This window comes from Musca autumnalis, unplaced genomic scaffold (genome assembly GCF_047663935.1).
Source record: "Musca autumnalis isolate F117 unplaced genomic scaffold, ASM4766393v1 scaffold_1, whole genome shotgun sequence".
Taxonomy (NCBI): domain Eukaryota; kingdom Metazoa; phylum Arthropoda; class Insecta; order Diptera; family Muscidae; genus Musca; species Musca autumnalis.
Genome location: NW_027411644.1, coordinates 188,590,544 through 188,606,474, shown reverse-complemented (window position 1 = coordinate 188,606,474; position 15,931 = coordinate 188,590,544). Strand labels below are relative to the sequence as shown.

The 15,931-nt window shown below is 36.8% G+C and overlaps 1 protein-coding gene across 42 annotated transcripts in view; it reads right to left on the bottom strand.

The window, feature by feature from the left end:
- The window catches only part of LOC141388847 (protein lap4-like), a 667,534-nt gene that overhangs the window by 214,068 nt on the left and 437,535 nt on the right, over nt 1–15,931 (bottom strand). For all 42 annotated transcript variants that reach the window (XM_073959312.1, XM_073959313.1, XM_073959314.1 and 39 more), the window contains 2 exons: nt 4,976–5,067; nt 4,283–4,567 (listed from right to left, as the gene is read on the bottom strand). In XM_073959312.1, coding sequence (XP_073815413.1) covers nt 4,283–4,567; nt 4,976–5,067 — 377 coding nt within the window. The remainder of the gene's footprint in view (nt 1–4,282; nt 4,568–4,975; nt 5,068–15,931) is intronic.

Sequence of the window (15,931 nt, the reverse complement as noted above, 5' to 3'; positions counted from 1 at the left end):
ATTCTAAAGGACTGCCAGTTCGGCAGACCGGGGCACTCGGCGTCGAGTAGTTTAGACAGGATACCAGACACAGCATTCAAAAAGACTGGATCGGTTTTATTTGATTTTATTTCTATTCTACTCAACCACTCACTGAACATAGGATACTTTTCCAAAGCATGGAAAAAGCCGTGGCGGTACCGGTTTCGAAGAAAGGTACGCCATCGCGTGATTGCGGTTGCTATAGTCTCATTTGCGAAGCTATACTCAAAAGCCTAAAAAAGATAGTATCGTAACGGATTGCCAACTTGGATTTAGACCCGGACACTCAACGACCCATTTCATAGCGGTATTCTCATATTTTGTGATCAAACGACTTAACAAACGAATCCTAATGGACTGTCTGTTTAGCTTCAGGCCGGGAGACTAGGTCATAGATATGGGGCTATAACTATTGGGCTTTACTTCGCCAGGTTCTCCGACTCAGTTTGGCATGACGATATCTAGTCTAAAATGTTTGGTTTCGATGCCCAGACATGCAGATTAGTGCCGAGCTTCTTTAAGGACAATACATTAAGGTAAAAGTCGTCTTTCCACCGAAAGGGCTCATCGAATAGGGATCCCCCAGGGCTCTCTTTTGAAACCCATGATTTACAATAGTTTTGTAAGTGATATGCAAGAACCGTTTCGAGGTGTCATGCGCTCATGAAGTGATATCAGCGTTGACTGATTAAAGAGTAAACACTGTGGCTTCTGAGGTCGTTCATAGATGTATCACTAGATGGGACCTCAGAGGCAAACTTCGGATCGCATATACGAATTTTGGGTCTTTCAAGTCGATCCTAAGAGTAGTTAGTAAAGTTATCCAAGTCAAGGATAACATCAGGTACTTGGGAGTGGTGTTCTGAGAAATTTTTTGAGTTCAAAGGAACGTAGATTTTATCCTTAAAAGAGTCAAACGAATTTATTTTGCCTACCAAGGTGGTCCTCTCTATGGCGATTTCGCTAATGGAATAAAGCTCCTGATCTACAAACAGGAGATCAGAACCATTACCTCCTACGCATTATCGTTCTGGTTCCTTATCTCTTCGTGTCAAATGGAAAGATGGTAGAGATCGATATTGATCTACTGTTTCGGTCTTAGAGTAACAGTTCGACGGGATGATTTTTTTTTAATAATCATCCATTATTTAGGGCAACTAATGATGCAGCACATATGGAACGAATCCACAAAGCAAATTTCAAGAATGAGCCAAAAGAAATTTCCTCTTGACTACTTATATTATTTTCAACAAGTATAAAAGTATCAGTCGGCTTTGCCGACAGAGATATACCCCCAGCTTGTGTATATTGAAACAATTTTTTCCCAAAATACGTCTGATTTAGGGGGTTTTAAAAATTTTGTGCGTTTGAACCGACAAAAATGTTGATTAGGATTAAAGATCAAAAGTTTTGCGGAGGAGATCCTAAAAGGAATGGATCGACATTGGCCGTTATGGAATTGGATCTCCAGGCACAACATATGGTGCAATAGGGGGTTTTTACACTTTTCGGGCTGTTTGCTCAAGAAGTATGGACTTGCCCCTATAAAAACTATTACCATCGTAATTGAGGCAGCGAAAGCAAGTTGATTCAACAAAAATGAAAGTGATTCGGTATTAGGTCTTAAAGTGAACTTATCCGAAATTTTGTGTGGGAGGTACCGGATGGAGTGGACAAATATAGTCCATATTTGAATCTGATCTATATCTGGTAGATATATTAGGATGTGTAAAGTGTAGACCAATTCAGCCACTCCCTTCTGGAGTTACCGTACGAACAATTTTTCCGAACATTTTTGAACTTTTGTGGGGGAGGTACCTGCAGGAGTGGACCGATCTGGCTTATCTTCAAACTTAAACTATGTTTGGACAAAATATTACTAAGGCCATATTTTGGACCGAATCGGCAGATCCGTTCGAGAGTTATCTTGCGCTCCAACCACCTCACACGGTGTCATAGGGTTTTTTTGCAACATTCATGCTATTTTCTCAGGAAGTATGGACTTGCCCCTGATGAAACTTGTACCGTCGTATGGAGGGCAGTGAATACAAGTTGCTAAAACAAAAATCAAAATCAAAAAATCGAGAAATGGCCCTAAACTGAACTTTTCTGAAATTTTGTGTGGGAGGTACCCGAAGAAGTGGACATATTGAGACCATATTGGAACCTCACATTACTCTGGTAGAAAGTTTACGCTGTACAAAGTATGGACCAAATCGGTCACTCCCTTCAAGAGTTATCGTGCGCACAAACTTTCCGAACATTTTCGAACTTTTGTGGGGGAGGTACCGGAAGGAGTGGACCGATGTAGCTCATCTTCGAACTTAAACTAAGTTTGGGCAAAATATTACGAAATCAAAATTTGAACCAAATCGGTTCATCCGTTCGAGAGTTATCGTGCGCTCCAGCCAGCAGGACAGACAGACAGACGGACGGACATGGCTAGATCGACTCCAAATTGTCTGAAACACATTTCATCCAAACATACTTGGTCTAAAACCATTATTTCGATGAGGCACATTTTCATCGTATCAAAGTGTATATACCCTCCTTAGCCTAAAGGCTGAGGGTATAAAAATGAGTTTAGTTGTGTTTAAAATAAACTTTAGAGTTTAAAATAAACTTGTAAATTATATAAAAATGCACGAAGGACATAGGGCGTCCAAAAATTCTCTCCATCACCTAGGATTTTTGCTTGCTTTCAAATAAGATTACGAGAAAGACATTAATTCTTCACCACACAGATCCATGTATTTCCAGGCTTGCCAGGTTTTCGTTGGTCATGTGGTTTTCAATCCAGAGCTTGCGGATGCACATAATTCACGAATAAAGTTTACAATTTTATCTAGGTTTTCCTTGGAATGCTGGTCTGGATACAGTTCAGCTCAAAGACCACAAAATGAAGGTATAAACTGCCGTTGAATTTAATAGACTGCTCAGTAAATGTGTTCAGTATATAACCTTTCTGGTCTGAAGCCTGCTTGCTCTTTCCTTAGTATCCAAACAGTCAACATCCTCAAGCTGTCCATGGAGAGCACCTCTCTCCATTTATTATGTATATTAACATTATATTATGTATATTTGTTTTCTTCGCATTTAACTTCAGGACAACATGATTCACATTTTCTGACAGTCACTCTAACTTCATAGCTAAAGCGATATGCAAAAGAGTTATGTAGAAAGTCGTTTACGGACCAACGTATTCTCAGCGGTGCCTCTATGTTAGTTGGCTGGAGTACACAATCCAGTAGTAGGAGAAGACAGGACACAACCCTACTTCACCCCTGGGTTCAGTTCAAAGGTAAGGGTTTTTTGGTCTTTTAAAACACACTCAGAATTTCACATCCGTATATGATTCTCGAATGAGGGGTATAATTTTATCTGGGATTCCCTCAGCTCAGCGCATCCCATCGTGTCGAAAGCGCACTCAAAGTCCACAAACAGAAGGTATAAGCCTGCTGCTAAATTCGATAGACTCTTCGATGAAGCCTGATTGCTCTTTCCACAGTATGTTATCTAATGCAGGGGAAATACGTTGATGATATCCTATATCATCCAGATGGGTCTTAAACGATCGTATAAAAACAACGATGTTCTGTACCCTTGTTTATGGTGTAAATTTTGAGTGCACCGTGTGCCACCTGAAGGACATTCCGTTAAGTATATTTGCCACATTGTAAATACCTGGTATTTTACAAACAAAATTTCAAAAAAGTTCATGTTAAAAATTTTTAATTTTCTGCATCAATATCAACAATGCAAACGGAAAGAGATACGAAGAGTGCAACAGTACTACCTCCGTTCTGTATCCCAAAAAATATAAAACGAAAAACAAACAAAAAATACACGGAAACATTTGGCAAGGAAAGATAACATTCAGAGCAAATTAAAAGATGATACAGACACTCGAACTGTTTACAGACTCGGGGTCCTTAGTGTGTGAGCAGAAAGAGATAGTGTTGCAACCGGATGGTGAAAATGCAACTCACTGTATATTTTTGTAAATGTGTAAACAACACACACATTCCACTTGGCTTACAAGAAATACCAACTGTTGTGAATTCATTCATTCACCCATTCATACTGCAGCTAACATAACACATTACCAACATTAACCATAGGATTTAAATCGACGACCGACGACTTCTTTGGTCTAGCCTGGCATACTTGTTTCTCCTAGCATAACACTGACATTCAATTTGGGGCACTGCATTGTAAACACGCACACACAGACACACGCATACATCTATCGAATACTTACTTTTTCAGGAGTACTCTTTTCTTTTGTGGAAGCCAAGGACTGTTCAGGGTTTTGGGCAACAAGAGCAGCATCATGATGCAATGAAGATTGCTGTTGTTGTGGGGGTACACTAAAGGCATCTGTGGTAGCCTTTGGCACTGTGGTGGTTGGTGGTATGTGGTGCACTGGAGCGGTGTTTGCTGTTAATACTGAGGTTGCTGCTACTGGTGGTGTGGCTGCGACTGATACAGCTTGTTGCTGCTGTTCATTATTCGTTTCAGTTTTTGTTGCAAAAACTTCCAAATCCTTTAAATAAACAACAATTTCGTATGGCATCAACATTAGCAGAAGCCAGCCAACAGTCATCGTCATCATCCATTTCCATAAAGTTTGGCATTTTTTGAAATCAACCAAAGCAGGGGTTTCGTATCGTCGTCGTCATCAGCAGCAACAGCAAAATAGCACAGAGCCAAAACATATCATCAGCATTAAGCAACAGGAACAGCAACAGTATGATACGATTACAACATGAAAAATCAGGAAGCGTCATTGAAGGGTGGTTTGATGTGCGGGAGAGACAGAGAAAGAAAGAAATACAAAGCAAACATTAATATTGCATTTAAGTTTAAAATTTTAAAACAAAGTAGCAGCTACAGCAGCAGCATTTTAGATTGAAATTTAATTGCGGGAAATTAAAAATAACAAAAACCGTACCTGGTGTTTTAGACGTTCATCTTCATCACGATCCAGACTGGATGTACTTTGGCTTTGACTGAGCTCTGAACCAGTCTCTGAGGCACGTGAACCTGTTAAGAGGATAAAATATAAATAAACACAGTTACAAACAATTTTTGTCAAGGTATGAAAGGATAGAGAAAGATAGAGAGAGTGAAAGGGGAGTGTGAGGAAATAGGGTAGGGATTAAACTTCTCGACTATTTACAAATGAATGCTGTTGAAATGTTTGTCTGTTTGACTTTGTGTTAAACAAATTGACTGCGAGAATTTCAATATGGATTTTAGTTGCCACTTTTGAGGTGGAGTTTTAAATTTAACTAAAGTGAAGGTGGGCGATTTGTTTTAAATTTCAAACTGGTGGGAATAAATGTTGGTAGAACTGTCAATACAAATGACAACCAATATAATGTTTATAAATTATTTTGTATATAAAAGAGTTATGTAGTCGTTTACTGGGATTTTCAAATATAACATGAGGGGTACTATTGGTAAGATTAAAAACGGGGTTTGGTTAATTCTACTTTTAACGTATGAAAAATTGTATGCTCTTGTACTGAACATTATAAGGAGCGACATCTATAATTCAATTTTAAAATTGTATGTGATTGTGTGTGCTCGATTTTTTATATAAAAAATTCTAGAGTAATAGAAGAAACGATCTCAAAATTGTTTGTTATGTTTGGTTTAGATTTACGATATCAACTCGATTTAAACTGTCAACTCCTTTGCGTATACGTCAAATGAACACTCTCCAAAATCTATTGGATTTCATTTGACGTTTAAGCAATGGAATTGACAGCTGAAATCGAGTGGATTTCGTAAATGTAAATCAAGCATTATATTGCCTTTAATGAAAATCGTGCCGCTACACACTAGTCGAAACCACTGATCTTGGTCTGAAAATATGGTCAAAATCCTCAAAATACCAAATATTGGGAGCTACCGTTATATGAGGACAATATCAAAAAGTAGACCTATGTCCACAATTTTTGGTGGAGAATGTTTGTGGCCACTGGGAACTCCAAATACCAAATTACACTCAATTTCTGGCGGAAAATTTAGCTTAAATCCCCCAAGATACTGAAAATCGGGAGGTACTAAAAAGGGATCTATACCCAAACGTGGAACTATGTCAACAATTTTTGGTAGAAAAGTTTAGTGACCACTAGAAACCCTAAGTACCAAATTACAACTTATTTGGAAGGAAAGGATTGCTTAAATTCTCAAAATACCAAAAACGGACGGTACAGATATATGGGGGCTATAACAAAACGTTGACCTATGTTCACAATTTTTGGTAAGATGTGTAACCAACGAGCACCTCCAATGCCAAAATTCAGCATATCTGGTCTGAAAATGTGGACATAATCCTTAAAATACCAAGTATTGCGAGGCACCGTAATGTGGAAGCAATTTCAAAAAGTAGACCTATGTATGTCCAAAATTTTTGGTGGAGAATGTTTGTGACCAAATACCAAATTACACCTAATTTGGGCAGAAAATGTAGCTTAAATCCTCCCCAAATACTGAAAATCGGGAGGTATCTAAAAAGGGGCCTATAGCCAATTTGGACCTCCGTATGTCCACAATTTTTGGTGGAAAGGTTTAGAGACCACAAGAAACCCTAAGTAACAAATTGCAACCTATTTGAAATGAAATGATTGCTTAAATCCTCAAAATACCTAATATCAGAAGGATGTGCGTGAAGATAAAATCGATTTTAACTAGCGGAGACAAAAACCATAACTACCACCACCACATTTAGCCAAGACACATTCTCTCACGTATAACAGATTTATAATAGTTCTAAAAACGATTTTGACAAAATCGTTTTTGAAGAATATGTGTTTTAGACCCTTTTCAGGATCTAAAAAGATATGAGCACACGGAAAATTGACAAAATTGAAAAAAAAAACGGAAAGTAATAATTTGATTACAGGTTGATTGTATAAATTTTGAAATATCGACATTTTATGAAAAACCTTCATACATGTGGGTGGACCTATAAAGGGCCCCCTAGGTGAAATTTATGCGGCGTACCAACAAGTGGCGAGTACAGCTAATTAGGCCATTGGGTCCACTATAAGAAAATAATAATTTGATTACAGGTTGATTGTATAAATTTTGAAATATCGACATTTTATGAAAAAACTTCATATATTTGGGTGGACCTATAAAGGGCCCCCCTAGGCGAAATTTATGCCGCATACCTACAGATTGTGAGTGCAGCTAATTTGGCCATTGGGTCCACTATGAGAAACTAATAATTTGATTACAGGTTGATTGTATAAATTTTGAAATATCGACATTTTATGAAAAACCTTCATACATGTGGGTGGACCTATAAATGGCCCCCCTAGGCGAAATTTATGCGGCGTACCTACAGATTGCGAGTACAGCTAATTAGGCCATTGGGTCCACTATAAGAAAATACAAATTTGATTACAGGTTGATTGTATAAATTTTGAAATATCGACATTTTATGAAAAACCTTCATATATGTGGGTGGACCTATAAAGGGCCCCCCTAGGCGAAATTTATGCCGCGTACCTACAGACTGCGAGTGCAGCTAATTAGGTCATTGGGTCGACTATAAGAAAATACAAATTTGATTACAGGTTTATTGTATAAATTTTGAAATATCGACATTTTATGAAAAACCTTCATATATGTGGGTGGACCTATAAAGGGCCCCCCTAGGCGAAATTTATGCCGCGTACCTACAGATGGCGAGTGCAGCTAATTAGGCCATTGGGTCGACTATAAGAAAATACAAATTTGATTACAGGTTGATTGTATAAATTTTGAAATATCGACATTTTATGAAAAACCTTCATATATTTGGGTGGTCCTATAAAGGGCCCCCCTAGGCCAAATTTATGCCGCGTACCTACAGATGGCGAGTGCAGCTAATTAGGCCATTGGGTCGACTATAAGAAAATACAAATTTGATTACAGGTTGATTGTATAAATTTTGAAATATCGACATTTTATGAAAAACCTTCATATATTTGGGTGGTCCTATAAAGGGCCCCCCTAGGCCAAATTTATGCCGCGTACCTACAGACTGCGAGTACAGCTAATTAGGCCATTGGGTCGACTATAAGAAAATACAAATTTGATTACAGGTTGATTGTATAAATTTTGAAATATCGACATTTTATGAAAAACCTTCATATATGTGGGTGGACCTATGAAGGGCCCCCCTAGGCGAAATTTATGCCGCGTACCTACAGATTGCGAGTACAGCTAATTAGGCCATTGGGTCCACTATAAGAAAATAATAATTTGATTACAGGTTGATTGTATAAATTTTGAAATATCGACATTTTATGAAAAACCTTCATATATGTGGGTGGACCTATAAAGGGCCCCCCTAGGCGAAATTTATGCTGCGTACCTACAGACTGCGAGTGCAGCTAATTAGGTCATTGGGTCGACTATAAGAAAATACAAATTTGATTACAGGTTGATTGTATAAATTTTGAAATATCGACATTTTATGAAAAACCTTCATATATGTGGGTGGACCTATAAAGGGCCCCCCTAGGCGAAATTTATGCCGCGTACCTACAGATGGCGAGTGCAGCTAATTAGGCCATTGGGTCGACTATAAGAAAATACAAATTTGATTACAGGTTGATTGTATAAATTTTGAAATATCGACATTTTATGAAAAACCTTCATACATGTGGGTGGACCTATAAAGGGCCCCCTAGGTGAAATTTATGCGGCGTACCAACAAGTGGCGAGTACAGCTAATTAGGCCATTGGGTCCACTATAAGAAAATAATAATTTGATTACAGGTTGATTGTATAAATTTTGAAATATCGACATTTTATGAAAAACCTTCATATATTTGGGTGGTCCTATAAAGGGCCCCCCTAGGCCAAATTTATGCCGCGTACCTACAGACTGCGAGTGCAGCTAATTAGGCCATTGGGTCGACTATAAGAAAATACAAATTTGATTACAGGTTGATTGTATAAATTTTGAAATATCGACATTTTATGAAAAACCTTCATACATGTGGGTGGACCTATAAAGGGCCCCCTAGGTGAAATTTATGCGGCGTACCAACAAGTGGCGAGTACAGCTAATTAGGCCATTGGGTCGACTATAAGAAAATACAAATTTGATTACAGGTTGATTGTATAAATTTTGAAATATCGACATTTTATGAAAAACCTTCATATATTTGGGTCCCCCTAGGCCAAATTTATGCCGCGTACCTACAGACTGCGAGTGCAGCTAATTAGGCCATTGGGTCCACTATGAGAAACTAATAATTTGATTACAGGTTGATTGTATAAATTTTGAAATATCGACATTTTATGAAAAACCTTCATACATGTGGGTGGACCTATAAAGGGCCCCCTAGGTGAAATTTATGCGGCGTACCAACAAGTGGCGAGTACAGCTAATTAGGCCATTGGGTCCACTATAAGAAAATAATAATTTGATTACAGGTTGATTGTATAAATTTTGAAATATCGACATTTTATGAAAAAACTTCATATATTTGGGTGGACCTATAAAGGGCCCCCCTAGGCGAAATTTATGCCGCGTACCTACAGATTGTGAGTGGAGCTAATTTGGCCATTGGGTCCACTATGAGAAACTAATAATTTGATTACAGGTTGATTGTATAAATTTTGAAATATCCACATTTTATGAAAAACCTTCATACATGTGGGTGGACCTATAAATGGCCCCCCTAGGCGAAATTTATGCGGCGTACCTACAGATTGCGAGTACAGCTAATTAGGCCATTGGGTCCACTATAAGAAAATACAAATTTGATTACAGGTTGATTGTATAAATTTTGAAATATCGACATTTTATGAAAAACCTTCATATATGTGGGTGGACCTATAAAGGGCCCCCCTAGGCGAAATTTATGCCGCGTACCTACAGACTGCGAGTGCAGCTAATTAGGTCATTGGGTCGACTATAAGAAAATACAAATTTGATTACAGGTTGATTGTATAAATTTTGAAATATCGACATTTTATGAAAAACCTTCATATATGTGGGTGGACCTATAAAGGGCCCCCCTAGGCGAAATTTATGCCGCGTACCTACAGATGGCGAGTGCAGCTAATTAGGCCATTGGGTCGACTATAAGAAAATACAAATTTGATTACAGGTTGATTGTATAAATTTTGAAATATCGACATTTTATGAAAAACCTTCATATATTTGGGTGGTCCTATAAAGGGCCCCCCTAGGCCAAATTTATGCCGCGTACCTACAGACTGCGAGTGCAGCTAATTAGGCCATTGGGTCGACTATAAGAAAATACAAATTTGATTACAGGTTGATTGTATAAATTTTGAAATATCGACATTTTATGAAAAACCTTCATATATGTGGGTGGACCTATAAAGGGCCCCCCTAGGCCAAATTTATGCCGCGTACCTACAGATGGCGAGTGCAGCTAATTAGGCCATTGGGTCGACTATAAGAAAATACAAATTTGATTACAGGTTGATTGTATAAATTTTGAAATATCGACATTTTATGAAAAACCTTCATATATTTGGGTGGTCCTATAAAGGGCCCCCCTAGGCCAAATTTATGCCGCGTACCTACAGACTGCGAGTGCAGCTAATTAGGTCATTGGGTCGACTATAAGAAAATACAAAAACTAGTTAATCCCATGTCCCGAACAAAAAAAAAATCCCAGACCATTATGTTCCGCCTCCATGTTTTACAGTGGCTTTGCAATATTTATGATTATACCGTTGCCATTTGACCCCACACCTTATGCCATTAATTTAACATAGATTCATCAGAAAACAGGACGGTTATTCATTTTTGGAAGAGTGTCAATTCAGATGGGTCTTGGCGAATTCAAATCTGGCTTTTTAATTTTTTATCGATATGAAAGGGTTTTTGCTGGTCGCCAACTGAATAAGGCGACCTTGCATTTGACCATATGATACTGTAGGATCATTTTGGATATGATCACATGGATATATGAACAACATCGGCTAATGTTTTGGTATAGGACGGTACCTCCCGATTTTCTATAGGTATATTGAGGAAATAATTAATAATTCAATAGTATCTACGCTTACAAGATGTACGTGTGTCATCCAGAATTAAGTATTCACAACGAAATATTAATTTCACTATGTACATGTTTTTCTTAAATTGAGAGATGTTTTAGTTTTGTCCTCTTATATTTGCGACTTAATTTTTTTTCATATTATTTTTTTTAAAAAATTTATGAATTCCTTAATTTGTTTTTTTTTTTTATTAATAAAGTTATAAATAACACTGTGACACAAAATGGAACTCAAAGTCTGGGGGGTGGAAAATTTCTTTTGAATATGAAAGTCCTTGATGAGTATATTAGGAACCCAAAAGGAAATTTTCGCCATAGGTCAAGTTTCTGAGATATCGCGCGATGAAATTTTTGATTTTTTCCCTATAATACTTGGGAAAATAGCTCCATATCTCTGTTTGGCGTTGTTGTAGCTTCGTTTTGTGGTGACATGTCTTCAGTGAAATCGATTGGCGAATCTTTTTGTAGAACATTACATTCTTCTAACTGAATGTCATTCATGTCCTTTTCGTCCTTTATTTCTTGAACCGTAGTGAAAGTACCACAAGATGAGATTTTTCAGCATCCCAATATTCTACAAAAATGTTGCTCAGAAGATTTTAGGTACGGTTCCCTTTGACAACTAATCGATTTTGTCACGTTTTCATTGTCCTTTTTAACATTTAATCGGTTTTGGTTCAGAAATAAACTATGTTTTGTTTTTCTGTATATTCGTCATTGGGTATTTATTGGTATGTACACATAACTATTGGTTATTGCTTATGTAGACATCTGGGGGGCTTCTGAAATTTTTACCACAAATAGCTCTTGAAATGACGAACACGTTAATAAAAAATTTTCTTGGAGCATAGATCCGGTTATCTCAATTTTGGAACCGGATATTCCGACATTAAAACCGATTTTTGAACCGGTTTTAAGTAACCGATTAAACTTATATGTATACCATTAAAAAGGTTATAGAGTTGTCAATCAAATTAAATTAATTCGCTTCTGAAAACTTTGTTAGTTGCAATTCTAGAACAAAAAAACCGTTTTCTTAAACCGCTTTTAAGGAAAAATATCAATGCGCGCAAATATGGAGATCAAAGGCTGGGGGGCGAACAATTATTTTTGGCGATGAAAGTCGATGAAGGAAATATTACGAACCCGGAAGGGAAGTTATGCCGTAGGTCAAACTTCTGAGTTATGGCGCGATCAAATTTCGTTAGGGTTTTTGTTATGTAGGTATGTATAGTTTGTCAAGAAAGAATTCATTTCGCTATAACTCAGCAGTTTGACCTACGGCATAACTGCCCTTCCGGGTTCGTAATATTTCCTTCATCGACTTTCATCGCCAAAAAGAATTGTTCGCCCCCCAGCCTTTGATCTCCATATTTGCGCGCATTGATATTTTTCCTTAAAAGCGGTTTAAGAAAACGGTTTTTTTGTTCTAGAATTGCAACTAACAAAGTTTTCAGAAGCGAATTAATTTAATTTGATTGACAACTCTATAACCTTTTTAATGGTATACATATAAGTTTAATCGGTTACTTAAAACCGGTTCAAAAATCGGTTTTAATGTCGGAATATCCGGTTCCAAAATTGAGATAACCGGATCTATGCTCCAAGAAAATTTTTTATTAACGTGTTCGTCATTTCAAGAGCTATTTGTGGTAAAAATTTCAGAAGCCCCCCAGATGTCTACATAAGCAATAACCAATAGTTATGTGTACATACCAATAAATACCCAATGACGAATATACAGAAAAACAAAACATAGTTTATTTCTGAACCAAAACCGATTAAATGTCAAAAAGGACAATGAAAACGTGACAAAATCGATTAGTTGTCAAAGGGAACCGTACCTAAAATCTTCTGAGCAACATTTTTGTAGAATATTGGGATGCTGAAAAATCTCATCTTGTGGTACTTTCACTACGGTTCAAGAAATAAAGGACGAAAAGGACATGAATGACATTCAGTTAGAAGAATCTAATGTTCTACAAAAAGATTCGCCAATCGATTTCACTGAAGACATGTCACCTCAAAACGAAGCTACAACAACGCCAAACAGAGATATGGAGCTATTTTCCCAAGTATTATAGGGAAAAAATCAAAAATTTCATCGCGCGATATCTTAGAAACTTGACCTATGGCCAAAATTTCCTTTTGGCTTCTTAGTATACTCATCAAGGGCTTTCATCTCCAAAAGAAATTTTCCACCCCCCAAAAATGCTGCTGCACAGTGTAATTAATAAAAAGAACAATAAAATTGATAACTGTGTTTTCATTAAAAATTATAATTTTAAAAAAATTATATGGAGATTTTTCACAAACGGTCGATATTTCACAATTTTTACAATCAACCCCCAACAGGTACTTTCTCATAAATGAAGACTTTTCATCATCGGTCCATATACAAAAATTTATACAACCAACCTATAAGGGGATTATTATATTTGTATGTTGGACCCAATGGCCAAACTTCCTTGAAAATATTATTTTTTTCTTCCAAAAAATTTATTGTTTTCTAAAGTTTTCTACATTCAAATGCTATGTATTTTTGGAAAGCAGAGCCTATCAGATTTCCAACGGTAGCTTCCGTAGACGTGTATCATTTTTAGATCCTGAGATCCTGAGCAATATGATAAAACATACATACATATATGTATCAAAATCGTTTTTGCCCTTGGACGAATCTGTTCTCTTGAATCTGATGCTTTTTGATGCTTGTGTATGTACACATGTATGTGCCCATGTGTATACTATCCCTGAACGAAGATAAAGCAAGAAAAAAACGAATAAATCATATAATGATAATACTATTTGTTTAATTCGCACCGAATGTGAACCTCCTGTAGCTGAGTGGGTTGAGAGTTTGGTATTGGGATCTAGCAGTCGGGGTTCAAATCTCGACAAAGCTTGTTTTTTTTTAGTTTGATATTTTTACTTTTTTTGTTTTTTCATTTTTTATTCTATATTTTTTAAATTTTTTATTTTATATTTCTAAATAATCATTTTAAGATCCGACCAAACCTGACCTGACATATAGACCAAAACATCCATGAAAATATATATGTTTTTCAAAAAAAAAATATCCATTTTTCTCAAATTTTCTACAATAAAATGCTTAGTACATTCATGGAAAGCAGAGCCTGTCAGGATTCCAACAGTACTTTCCGAGTACAAGTATCATTTTTAGATCCTGAGTAATAGGCCAAAACATACATACATATGTATATCCATGAAAATCATTCCGCTAAAACTTGTTGTTGCTTGAGTATGTATATACATATGTATGTGCCAATGTGTATACTACCCCTGAACGAAGACAAAAACAAAGAAACAACGAAACTTGCTAATACTCGTACTACGCAATTACTATGAACTTGTGGCTGAGTGAGCTGGGGGCTTCCCATTGCAAACGAGCGGCCTGGGGTTCAAATCTCGGCGAAGTTTTGTTTCGTATTTTTTTAGTTAGTTATTTTTTATTTTATGTTTTTATGAAAAAACAACAGTACACATATATTTTTTTTTACGTTTTTATGAAAAAACATCAGTAAAAATATATTTTTTAAAAATGTCAGTTTTTCTAAAATCGTTTGCAAAGAAATGCATTGTGTCAGGATTTCGCCTAGGGGGCCCTCAATAACTCCACCCACATATATGAAGGTTTTTCATAAAATGTCGATATTTCAAAATTTATACAATCAGCCTGTAATCAAATTATTATTTTCTTATAGTGGACCCAATGGCCTAATTAGCTGTACTCGCAATCTGTAGGTACGCGGCATAAATTTCGCCTAGGGGGGCCCTTTATAGGTCCACCCACATATATGAAGGTTTTTCATAAAATGTCGATATTTCAAAATTTATACAATCAACCTGTAATCAAATTATTATTTTCTTATAGTGGACCCAATGGCCTAATTAGCTGTACTCGCCACTTGTTGGTACGCCGCATAAATTTCACCTAGGGGGCCCTTTATAGGTCCACCCACATGTATGAAGGTTTTTCATAAAATGTCGATATTTCAAAATTTATACAATCAACCTGTAATCAAATTATTATTTTCTTATAGTGGACCCAATGGCCTAATTAGCTGTACTCGCAATCTGTAGGTACGCGGCATAAATTTCGCCTAGGGGGGCCCTTTATAGGTCCACCCACATATATGAAGGTTTTTCATAAAATGTCGGTATTTCAAAATTTATACAATCAACCTGTAATCAAATTTGTATTTTCTTATAGTCGACCCAATGGCCTAATTAGCTGCACTCGCAGTCTGTAGGTACTCGGCATAAATTTGGCCTAGGGGGGCCCTTTATAGGACCACCCAAATATATGAAGGTTTTTCATAAAATGTCGATATTTCAAAATTTATACAATCAACCTGTAATCAAATTTGTATTTTCTTATAGTGGACCCAATGGCCTAATTAGCTGTACTCGCAATCTGTAGGTACGCCGCATAAATTTCGCCTAGGGGGGCCATTTATAGGTCCACCCACATGTATGAAGGTTTTTCATAAAATGTCGATATTTCAAAATTTATACAATCAGCCTGTAATCAAATTATTATTTTCTTATAGTGGACCCAATGGCCTAATTAGCTGTACTCGCAATCTGTAGGTACGCGGCATAAATTTCGCCTAGGGGGGCCCTTTATAGGTCCACCCACATATATGAAGGTTTTTCATAAAATGTCGATATTTCAAAATTTATACAATCAACCTGTAATCAAATTATTATTTTCTTATAGTGGACCCAATGGCCTAATTAGCTGTACTCGCCACTTGTTGGTACGCCGCATAAATTTCACCTAGGGGGCCCTTTATAGGTCCACCCACATGTATGAAGGTTTTTCATAAAATGTCGAT